Genomic DNA, 12,500 nt, shown 5'->3' with positions numbered 1-12,500 from the left:
CTTACGTAGTTGGAGGACCAGAGAGCCTTGAGTTTGATGTACCACTGCAGGCGGTTCCCCAGGCCGCTCTCGAACGCCGCCGCCAGAGACGCCATCCGGTCAAACTCCCCGCTGGCCAGCAGGGGGCGCACCGACTCCAGGTACTACAAACAGCATCACATCACATCAGTCAGCAGCCCTGGAGCAGGCAGGGGCTCGGTGCCCTGCTCAACGGGAGGCACCTTAGATCTGACGCCAGCAACCCTCCAGTCACCAGCTCACATCCAGCCCCAGCCCCCCCCCCCCCCTCCCCCCTCTCCCCCCCCCCCCTCTCCCTCCCTCCCTTCCCCCCCCCCCCCCCCCTCTCTCACCCTCTTGACAGTGTCTTTGAGGGCGGGGACGGGGAGGTTGGGTAGAGAGCCCTGGTAGCTGTAGAGGAGAGGCTGTCTGCCTGAGAAGATACGCACCAGAGCCTGCCACACACACACACACACACACACACACACACACACACAGTTACAGTTAGTGGTGTTCTTCCTTGATGACTTCAGGTGGTGTTGAAATCTTGATGTAGCAGCTAGGAGGTAAGGACTACGATGTAGGAGGTACCTACCACCCAGACCTAGGAGGTAGGAGGTAGGAGGTACCTACCACCCAGACCTAGGAGGTAGGAGGTACCTACCACCCAGACCTAGGAGGTAGGAGGTAGGAGGTACCTACCACCCAGACTTAGGAGGTAGGAGGTAGGAGGTACCTACCACCCAGACCTAGGAGGTAGGAGGTAGGAGGTACCTACCACCCAGACCTAGGAGGTAGGAGGTACCTACCACCCAGACCTAGGAGGTAGGAGGTAGGAGGTACCTACCACCCAGACCTAGGAGGTAGGAGGTAGGAGGTACCTACCACCCAGACCTAGGAGGTAGGAGGTACCTACCACCCAGACCTAGGAGGTAGGAGGTAGGAGGTACCTACCACCCAGACCTAGGAGGTAGGAGGTACCTACCACCCAGACCTAGGAGGTAGGAGGTACCTACCACCCAGACCTAGGAGGTAGGAGGTACCTACCACCCAGACCTAGGAGGTAGGAGGTACCTACCACCCAGACCTAGGAGGTAGGAGGTACCTACCACCCAGACCTAGGAGGTAGGAGGTACCTACCACCCAGACCTAGGAGGTAGGAGGTACCTACCACCCAGACCTAGGAGGTAGGAGGTACCTACCACCCAGACCTAGGAGGTAGGAGGTACCTACCACCCAGACCTAGGAGGTAGGAGGTACCTACCACCCAGACCTAGGAGGTAGGAGGTACCTACCACCCAGACCTAGGAGGTAGGAGGTACCTACCACCCAGACCTAGGAGGTAGGAGGTAGGAGGTACCTACCACCCAGACCTAGGAGGTAGGAGGTACCTACCACCCAGACCTAGGAGGTAGGAGGTACCTACCACCCAGACCTAGGAGGTAGGAGGTACCTACCACCCAGACCTAGGAGGTAGGAGGTAGGAGGTAGGAGGTACCTACCACCCAGACCTAGGAGGTAGGAGGTAGGAGGTACCTACCACCCAGACCTAGGAGGTAGGAGGTACCTACCACCCAGACCTAGGAGGTAGGAGGTACCTACCACCCAGACCTAGGAGGTAGGAGGTAGGAGGTACCTACCACCCAGACCTAGGAGGTAGGAGGTAGGAGGTACCTACCACCCAGACTTAGGAGGTAGGAGGTACCTACCACCCAGACCTAGGAGGTAGGAGGTACCTACCACCCAGACTTAGGAGGTAGGAGGTAGGAGGTACCTACCACCCAGACCTAGGAGGTAGGAGGTACCTACCACCCAGACTTAGGAGGTAGGAGGTACCTACCACCCAGACCTAGGAGGTAGGAGGTACCTACCACCCAGACCTAGGAGGTAGGAGGTACCTACCACCCAGACCTAGGAAGTAGGAGGTACCTACCACCAAGACCTAGGAGGTAGGAGGTACCTACCACCCAGACCTTGGTGGTAGGAGGTAGGAGGTAGGAGGTACCTACCACCCAGACCTAGGAGGTAGGAGGTACCTACCACCCAGACCTAGGAGGTAGGAGGTACCTACCACCCAGACCTAGGAGGTAGGAGGTACCTACCACCCAGACCTAGGAGGTAGGAGGTACCTACCACCCAGACCTAGGAGGTAGGAGGTACCTACCACCCAGACCTAGGAGGTAGGAGGTAGGAGGTAGGAGGTAGGAGGTACCTACCACCCAGACCTAGGAGGTAGGAGGTAGGAGGTACCTACCACCCAGACCTAGGAGGTAGGAGGTACCTACCACCCAGACCTAGGAGGTAGGAGGTAGGAGGTACCTACCACCCAGACCTAGGAGGTAGGAGGTAGGAGGTACCTACCACCCAGACCTAGGAGGTAGGAGGTACCTACCACCCAGACCTAGGAGGTAGGAGGTACCTACCACCCAGACTTAGGAGGTAGGAGGTAGGAGGTACCTACCACCCAGACCTAGGAGGTAGGAGGTACCTACCACCCAGACTTAGGAGGTAGGAGGTACCTACCACCCAGACCTAGGAGGTAGGAGGTACCTACCACCCAGACCTAGGAGGTAGGAGGTACCTACCACCCAGACCTAGGAAGTAGGAGGTACCTACCACCAAGACCTAGGAGGTAGGAGGTACCTACCACCCAGACCTTGGTGGTAGGAGGTAGGAGGTAGGAGGTACCTACCACCCAGACCTTGGTGGTATTAGACATGTGGCCGTGCTGCTCGAACATCCAGCGGTGGTAGGAGAGCAGCTGCTTCAGACACAGCCTCATGGTCAGGATGAGAGACAGCCACAACACCGTGCTGAACACCACCGCCGACAACACCGTCTGGCACTGGGGACTCAGGGACTGGCTGGAGGGGGGGGGAGGGGAGAGGGGGAGAGGGGAGGGGGGGGGGGGGGGGAGAGGTCAGTGAACCTGTCCAAACTCAATCAGACATTCAGTAACAGGATTACTAGACTTTGAAGTCCCAACATCATCTGTGTTAATATTCAAATGAAAGAGAAGAGAAGAGGAGGGAAGGGGATGGATGGAGGGATGGAGGGAGGGAGGGATGGATGGATGGAGGGAGGGATGGATGGATGGAGGGAGGGATGGATGGATGGAGGGATGGAGGGATGGAGGGAGGGAGGGATGGATGGAGGGATGGAGGGAGGGAGGGATGGATGGATGGATGGAGGGAGGGAGGGATGGATGGATGGAGGGAGGGATGGAGGGAGGGATGAGAGGTGAGAGAGAAAGATCAAAAGAGATGGTGAAAGAGAGAAAGAGGGAGGTTCTTTAGTGTTCGTTACTGGACAGGTAGACAGACAGAGAGACGGAGAGTTCTGATCAGTTCTTATCAGATCTTATCAGATCTTATCAGACCTTATCAGTTCTTATCAGATCTTATCAGTTTCAAGGTGTTCTGGGGCGGGGTTACCTGACAGGAAGCGGGTGTTACCTGACAGGAAGGTGTTCCTGGATCTTGTGGATCAGGCCCATGGACGGGTCGGAGCGGGTGTACATGGTGGCCAGGATCGCTATGACGACGAACAGCCAGGAGGAGGGGCTGGCGGGGTACACACCCGTGATCACACCGTTCTGATAGGACAGATGGACATGACATCACTGTGACATCACCACCCGCCCGGGTCACATCAACTCAGCATCAACCAACTAACCCACCAACCCACCCACCCACCAAGGAAGCAACCCACCCACCCACCAACCCACTAACCCACCCACTAACCCACCACACACACACACACACACACACACACACACACACACACACACACACACACACACACACACACACACACACACACACAGTGGTACCTTGAGTCTGGTGAGCCTCCTCCTCCAGGACCGCAGGCCAGAGAGGTAGATCTGGGCCAGGGCCTGGTGGGACAGCTGGAGGTCCACGCCCTCGGGGGTCACCGTGAACTGGAACGCTACGGCCTGGTGGGCCTCAGCCATGACGCTGGGGGGGAGGGGAGGGGAGGGGAGGGGGGGGGAGGGAGGAACCAACATGTTTGTTGAGTTCTATGGAAGATGCTTTAGGCAAGGCAACACACATCCAGGCACCCCATCCCGCCCCGCCCCGCCCCGCCCTGCCCTGCTCCACCCCTCCCCTCCCCATCCCGCCCCGCCCTGCTCCACCCCTCCCCTCCCCACCCTGCTCCACCCCACTCCACCCCTCCCCACCCTGCTCCACCCCTCCCCTCCCCATCCCACCCCACCCTGCTCCACCCCACCCCACCCTGCTCCACCCCTCCCCTCCCCACCCTGCTCCACCCCACCCTGCTCCACCCCTCCCCTCCCCACCCTGTCTAGGAGACCAGCTGACCACACTAGTTGTGAGGTACAGACAGGAATGTTCAACAACACCACAACCTCAGACACTAGAAACACTGAACACTAAACATGACCTTTCTCTTACTGCAAACATCAACAACAAGACAAGGACGGACACGGACACGCTGTTGGGCTTTAATACTCCCTGCATGAAGGATAGCTGTTGTCTAGATCCTCTCTGCCTTTGTTACAGTACTGTCTCTTCCTGCTGTGACCTCTACCCTGCCCTGGGGGGGGGGGGGGGGGGGGGGGGGGGCTCGGCTGTCTGCCAGTCAACAAACAACAACAACAACAGAAAGCTAGCGTGCCCCATAGTGTGGCCATAGCTAGCCTGTTAGCATGCAGCCATTCTGAACCCAACAGAGTTCTGTCTGAACCAATCACTAGTTTACACCACTGAGGGAATCGACTTGGCTCCAGCACCAATAACGCCCTAGGGGTGCACACACACACGCACACACACACACACACAGTGGAGCGCTGGCAGAGGCAGCAGTGCCCAATGCCAGGGACTAACAGCAGTGTATTTCTGCTATGGTCACTGCAGCCCAACACACACACACACACACACCTTCTGTTCAGCTCGGCAGCCTGCCTCTCTAGAGCGTGGGCTCGGGTTCCATTTTCTCTCTCATATCACTTTGATGTCGTTTCCATCATGGAAGCATTTAACAGTCTGTGGTTCACACACACACACACACACACACACACACACACACACACACACACACACACACACACACACACAGTCCCTATAGTTTTATCACATGAAATGTCATTGGTCATTTCCACCGTAGACAAGGTACAGCTTAATGAAAAGCTTTAGGGCAAGAAACTCCTCAACAACAACAATCTACAATAACAATTTACCCTCACCCAAAACACAACAACCATAATAATCATAATCATAATCATAATCATAAATACTACATCACAACAGCAGGGAGGAAAGGAGAGGAGAGGAGCAGGGAGGAAGAAGGAAGAAACCCACGGGAGAGACTAATAGGCCTGTATCAGGGGAGGCTGGCGGAGGTAGAAATTGGAGGATGGGCTCATTGTAATGCATGGACTGGAATGAGGAACAGTATCAAACACGTCGACATGGAGGAAGACAGCAGGAGCAGCTCTGAGCAGGAGCAGCAGGAGCAGGAGCAGCAGGAGCAGGAGCAGCAGGAGCAGGAGCAGCACTGAGCAGGAGCAGCAGGAGCAGGAGCAGCAGGAGCAGCAGGAGCAGGAGCAGGAGCAGCAGGAGCAGGAGCTAGCTTGTCTAAACCTCAGGAACCTGTTAAGTGAGGACATTCTACAGTGCAGGGGTGACTTTATTCACCAAACATGCATAAAAGATGATGCTCCATTCTTCCAATCCAAGTGTTGTTGCTAGGTAAACACCACACAACACCTGGCTCTCTCACTGGTGAGTTTTCCAGAATTCTTTGGCAGGTTGTGAGTTAAAGGTTAAAGGTTAAAGGTTAAAGGTATAGTTCACTAGAAAATCCCATTTCTGTGATCTGCTGCAGGCCTTTACACCACGGCACGTTTTTAGGCCCTGGTTATTTAACAACTTTGTAAACTTGATTTTAGAGTGAACTTTTCCTCCAGCAGTAGCCTGGTTCAGCGTTGGGTAAACACACAAAACAGGCCAAGCTGACTAGTCTGACGAGCGAGCCCCCAGAAACAGGCTGGTTACAGCCCCCAGAAACAGGCTGGTTACAGCCCCCAGAAACAGGCTGACCCGCGGGTTAAATACAGGACTGATACAGCAACTGCTCTGTGTTTGCTGCCATGACGATGACAGCTGTTTCTCCTCCCGTCGCTTCACAACAACAACATCAACAACAACATCAACAACAACATCAACAACATCAACATCAACAACATCAACAACAACATCAACAACAACATCAACATCAAAAACATCAACAACAACAACATCAACATCAACAACATCAACAACAACATCAACATCAACAACATCAACAACATCAACAACATCAACAACATCAACAACGTCAATCAGTCTACTGGCAGAAAGGAAGCCGCAACAAAATCCTCCTTCAAAGATATTGCAGTATAACTGTGTTATAGCGTGTATATAACGCTGTAATAAGTATATGAACAAATCTCTGCTATAACAGCTTATTTCCGTGTATAATAATAATTATTATTATTATTATAACACTGATGGTTTAAGATCATATTGTGGCCTACTGTTCCCTGGGAACACATGATGAATAAGTTGGCCTTGGCTTTACGACTCTGAAGCATCATTTAGCCTGTCTGGACTTCTGTAAAAGCACGGAGAACCTTCTGAACCAGGGTTGTTTAGACTAAACCCACCAGAACCAAACTAGTCAAGTAAAGCTAAGCAGGGGTCAGGGGTCAGGGTCCAGAGAAATGTCCTCCATACAGGGTCCATACTAACAGGGCTGGTACAGTTAAAACTACATGTATGTCCCATGTTGTATGCTGATGATGGAGCTACATGTGAAACACATCCATTCAAGGAGTCAGCTGTCTGAAGACAGTTTTAAAACCTTTTTAAGACAGAACAGAACCAGCCAGCCAGACCAGAACCAGAACCACCCAGCCAACCAACCAGACAGACAGACCAGAATCAGTCAGCCAGACCAGAACCAGAACCAGCCAGACCAGAACCAGCCAGACCAGAACCAGCCAGGGCTGCTCAGATGGACAGATAACATACCCGTCTGCTTTTAACACACCGGTCTGTCATTGATTTGAGGGGAACTTTGCAAAGCATCTTCTAATTCAGTCCAGATTACAGAAAGTGACCTAAACTAAAGTTAATCGCCATCATCAGGATAAAGGTATTAGGGTTACAGTTATCATAGGGATAAAGGTATTAGGGTTAGGGTTATCATCAGGATAAAGGTATTAGGGTTAGGGTCATCATCAGGATAAAGGTATTAGGGTTACAGTTATCATAGGGATAAAGGTATTAGGGTTACAGTTATCATAGGGATAAAGGTATTAGGGTTAGGGTCATCATCAGGATAAAGGTATTAGGGTTAGGGTCATCATCAGGATAAAGGTATTAGGGTTAGGGTCATCATCAGGATAAAGGTATTAGGGTTAGGGTCATCATCAGGATAAAGGTATTAGGGTTAGGGTCATCATCAGGATAAAGGTATTAGGGTTAGGGTCATCATCAGGATAAAGGTATTAGGGTTAGGGTCATCATCAGGATAAAGGTATTAGGGTTAGGGTCATCATCAGGATAAAGGTATTAGGGTTAGGGTCATCATCAGGATAAAGGTATTAGTAAAGATCAAACCAACCGAGTTGGATCGCTGGAACCGGTCCTGCTAGCTGGCCTTGGGCCGGGATGTAGCTGCCAGGAGGCTGTTTAAACCGCTACTCGGGAGGCACTTCTATGCTAGCATGTAGCCTGTAGCTCCACAGCACAGACACACAAACACACCGAAACACACCGAAACAAACACACCGAAACACACCGAAACAAACACACCGAAACACACAGAAACAAACACACCGAAACACACAAACACACACACAGACACACATGTATGTAGAAAGACTTGGCCAAGAGTAGTCGACTCTCTCGGGCTAGCTAGCCAGCTAGCTTCTGTTCCTCTCTGCTAGCTAACCACCATGAATCAGTCTGGTCCACATCGGACAGCGAGGCTCAGAGATCTTTACTAACACATGGATGTTCAAAGCCCGGCTGGCGAACCAACGTTGACGTCCGAGCGGTTCCAGTACCTAACCGGAGCACCGAGCCCTGATCCAGTACCAGGAACCCTCCACCCAGCCCGGAGAACCGACCCCTGATCCAGTACCAGGAACCCTCCACCCAGCCCGGAGAACCGACCCCTGATCCAGTACCAGGAACCCTCCACCCAGCCCGGAGAACCGACCCCTGATCCAGTACCAGGAACCCTCCACCCAGCCTCCTCCAGACCACGCTGGGGACGAGGGCTGACCTGGACAACCTACGCATCCATACGAATTAAAGGCATGAAGGAAATTCGTTTGCCTACCTAGAGTGTAGAGGAAGACAGCTGTACCGTCCGACGTTAGAGAGAAACCTCCCCCACGACCTCGACCCGACGTCCGGATGACTGTACCGTCCGACGTTAGAGAGAAACCTCCCCCACGACCTCGACCCGACGTCCGGATGACTGTACCGTCCGACGTTAGAGAGAAACCTCCCCCACGACCTCGACCCGACGTCCGGATGACTGGATGCTGTGTCAGCTCTGATGAACCCTCATCTGATGGACCATCAATGATCCATAAAGAGGATGTTCGTGTCTGGCTGCTGTTATACTCTTTCTCTCTGTGATTGTAATCAGTTTATGATAAGGACATGGTCGCTTGTCTCTCTCTCTCCTCCTCACGTGTTGATTCTTCCATCTGCTTATTTATGGATTAACAGGGTTATTAGGGTTAGGGTGCTCATGGCATTCTGGGTCCTTATAACCCATCTTTTTAAACTTGCTTTTAATCTTTAACTATTTTTAATGTTGTTTTTACTGACTGTGCGTTTGTTTTACCTTTTATTTATCTATCTATTTTTGTTCTCTCCATGGAATGTAGTGTCTTTGAGTACCAAGAAAAGCGGTATACAAAATAAATGCATTATTATTATTATTAGTATTATAGCCATGAGCCGCATAGACCACTGTTCCAGAGATGTGTTATCATTTTCAAACAGTTTGACATCAATACTATGATTTCAACACGAACTGTGATGTTCCTAATCAATTAGCGGTAAGTTAAACAACGCTCACACTTTCCTCCACGTCTGTATGCCGTCATCACAACACCGGAGACCCAACACCACCTCAGATAACACCGGAGACCCAACACCACCTCAGATAACACCGGAGACCCAACACCACCTCAGATAACACCGGAGACCCAACACCACCTCAGATAACACCGGAGACCCGACACCACCTCAGATAACACCGGAGACCCGACACCATCTCAGATAACACCGGAGACCCAACACCATCTCAGAGTTTATTATTTAGAACCATGACAATAAGGTGGATGTCGCTTTATTTTTTACCATCAATTCAACCATAATTCTTTTTTTTTTTTAATCACAGGCAATAGTTATAATAGTGCACTTTTATATTTAAATTATGATACAGACATTTCTTTTTTTTTAACACCTTATTCTACTGACCGTTAGGAATGGAGAATAGTTTACAATCTTAGCTAGAGTAAGGATGATGACGGTGGTGATGAAGATGATGACGGTGGTGATGAAGATGATGACGGTGGTGATGAAGATGTGTGAACAATCATTAAGGTGAATATGGAATGACAGTGAAGCTATAGTTGTATGGAGTCTCTCTCCAGGCAGGGACGGGTGGGACAGAGGGAGGGAGAGCAGGGGGACAGGCAGACAGGGGGACAGAGGGAGGGAGAGCAGGGGGACAGGCAGACAGGGGGACGGACAGACAGGGGGACAGGCAGACAGGGGGACGGACAGACAGGGGGACAGACAGACAGGGGGACAGACAGACAGAGGGAGGGAGAGCAGGGGGACAGACAGACAGAGGGAGGGAGAGCAGGGGGACAGGCAGACAGGGGGATGGACAGACAGGGGGACGGACAGGGGGACAGAGGGAGGGAGAGCAGGGGGACAGGCAGACAGGGGGACGGACAGACAGGGGGACAGGCAGACGGACAGGGGGACAGGCAGACAGAGGGAGGGAGAGCAGGGGGACAGAGGGAGGGAGAGCAGGGGGACAGGCAGACAGGGGGACAGACAGACAGGGGGACAGAGGGAGGGAGAGCAGGGGGACAGGCAGACAGGGGGACAGACAGACGGGGGACAGGCAAACAGGCAGACAGGGGACAGGCAGACGGGGGACAGGCAGACAGGGGGACAGACAGACAGACAGACAGGCAGACAGACAGACGGGGGACAGGCAGACGGGGGGACAGGCAGACGGGGGGACAGACAGACGGGGGACAGGCAGACGGGGGGACAGGCAGACGGGGGACAGGCAGACAGGGGGACAGGCAGACGGGGGACAGGCAGACAGGGGGACAGACAGACAGGGGGACAGGCAGACAGGGACAGGGCAGAGGGTCCGACAGGATGGACAGAATCAGCTAATTGATGGTGGTGAGAAAGAGGTGTGCTGTGTGTGTGTGTGTGTGTGTGTGTGTGTGTGTGTGTGTGTGTGTGTGTGTGTGTGTGTGTGTGTGTGTCAAAGAGAAGTGAATGAGGATGAATGGTCATAAGATAAAAAGAAAAGCAGGAATCAGCTGATCTGGAGCTCCTGATAGACTTCTGTTGGTATAGGATTCATGACTGTGATATAGAAATAAATAAATGCATACATTGATTGATTGATGAATAAATACATACATACATATATAAATAAATACATCAATAAATAAATAGTTCTCAAAGAAATCAAACCTTAAATCAAACAATGGCATATCCCTCCGAAACATTCTGCATCCGTTGCATATTGTGCCAATAGGAAGACTCGTAATGATGAGTAACATTAGCAATACTACAGTAATACTACAGTAAAACTACAGTAATACTACAGTAATACTACAGTAAAACTACAGTAAAACTACAGTTATACTACAGTTATACTACAGTTATACTACAGTTATACTTGATCGTCTGAAAAGCTACGTCTGCTTGTAGGATGGGAGATGCTAAGTAGGATCCTTGGGACGACCCTAAACCCTAAACCTAAACCCTAACCCTATCCCTAAACCTAACCATAACCCCTAACCATAAACTTAACCCTAAATCCTGACCATAACCATAACCCTGACCCTAAACCCTGACCCTAACAATAAGTGTTTTAAATCTCAACTCCAGCAGGGTGAGGGCGGAGTGGGGTCTTCCCAAGTGTCCCACCTAGCCTCCACACTCCTAGGATGGTGATAGTCGTGATGGTGGTGTGGAGGGCGGGGTCTGGGCTCGGAGGCGGAGACTGAAGCCACGCCTCTGGTTGGTTTACAGTCCCGGCTGCCAAGGAGTATGACCTCATCATTAGAGTCTGGAGTCATGATGATGAAGATGTCCATCGATGACGAAGATGTCCTTTGATGGATGATCAGATCTATTGATGGATGATCAGATCTATTGATTAGGTCTATCAGTGGTCATGTGATGAGGTGAAACAAGCTGAGAGGAGGGCGAAGTCTGTGTGATTCCAGAGTTCTGGAATGCTCCTCTCCTCCAATCAGGGCTCACACAGGGAGAGGCTCCTCCCATCCAGGCTCCTCTCCTCCAATCAGGGCTCACACAGGGGGAGGCTCCTCCCATCCAGGCTCCTCTCCTCCAATCAGGGCTCACACAGGGGGAGTCCATGGAAGCGCTTGTTTTGCCCATATTATTCTTTATATAATTTTTTTTTCATATTTATTTTCAAATCAAAAAATACTTTTTTCTTCAGAGCAAGAAGATTCCTACCTGGTAACCGTTGGTAACCTGGTAACCATTGGTAACGTGGTACAAACTAATTAAAAACAGCCACGTCACGTGTCACTTCCTTCCAATCTGATATCAAGACATCCTTCCTCTTCCTCTCCTCTCACAACCCTCTTGTCTTTACTAATAGCATCCATTGACCATTGTCAAAAATCAATAAATCAATAAATAAATCATCTTAAATAAAATAACTAAATAAAAAAATATTTTTCACATTCACTTAGTTTAGCTTAATTAGTGTATCTGTTGCCAGCAGAAGAGGATGGTGAAGGAGCATCTCTCTGTGGCTCCAGGGTGGTCTGTCTGTCTGTCTGTCTGTCTGTCTGTCTGTCTGTCTGTCTGTCTGTTTATTTATCAGGCTCGGGGGGGGGGGGTCTATATGTCTCCAAACATGGTCTCTGATAGTCTTCTGTGTACATGTACTTACATTGAGAGGGGGGGTAGAGACAGATGGGGGGGGTTGAGAGAGATGTGGGGGTGGGTGGGGTAGGTATTGTTTAATTTTGAGGACCGTGGTTATTTTTGGCTTATTGGAGTTATTGCAGAGAAATGGAACACCGGCCTGTGGGGTCATCGTAGCATCGTAGCATCGTAGCATCCGTTAACTTCACCACCTGCTAGCTGACATGCAAGTTTAGCTAGCGCCTCTGACTGACTTCCTGGTTGGGTCTGCCGTCCGTGGCTAAG

At 51.4% G+C, this 12,500-nt stretch overlaps 1 protein-coding gene across 2 annotated transcripts in view; it reads right to left on the bottom strand.

Moving 5' to 3' along the window:
- The window catches only part of LOC310817382 (carnitine O-palmitoyltransferase 1, liver isoform-like), an 18,188-nt gene extending 9,695 nt beyond the window's left edge, over positions 1–8,493 (bottom strand). For both annotated transcript variants that reach the window (XM_083687944.1, XM_083687945.1), the window contains exons 1-6: positions 8,371–8,493; positions 3,830–3,974; positions 3,453–3,592; positions 2,690–2,861; positions 351–452; positions 6–143 (exon numbers count right to left, since the gene is read on the bottom strand). In XM_083687944.1, the coding sequence (XP_083544070.1) occupies positions 6–143; positions 351–452; positions 2,690–2,861; positions 3,453–3,592; positions 3,830–3,970 (693 nt within the window). In that variant the 5' untranslated portion in view covers positions 3,971–3,974; positions 8,371–8,493. The remainder of the gene's footprint in view (positions 1–5; positions 144–350; positions 453–2,689; positions 2,862–3,452; positions 3,593–3,829; positions 3,975–8,370) is intronic.
- Between the last annotated feature and the right edge of the window lie 4,007 nt (positions 8,494–12,500).

Source organism: Argentina silus (genome assembly GCF_951799395.1).
Source record: "Argentina silus genome assembly, chromosome: 16".
Taxonomy (NCBI): Eukaryota; Metazoa; Chordata; class Actinopteri; order Argentiniformes; family Argentinidae; genus Argentina; species Argentina silus.
This window is presented reverse-complemented; position numbering and strand designations above follow the sequence as displayed.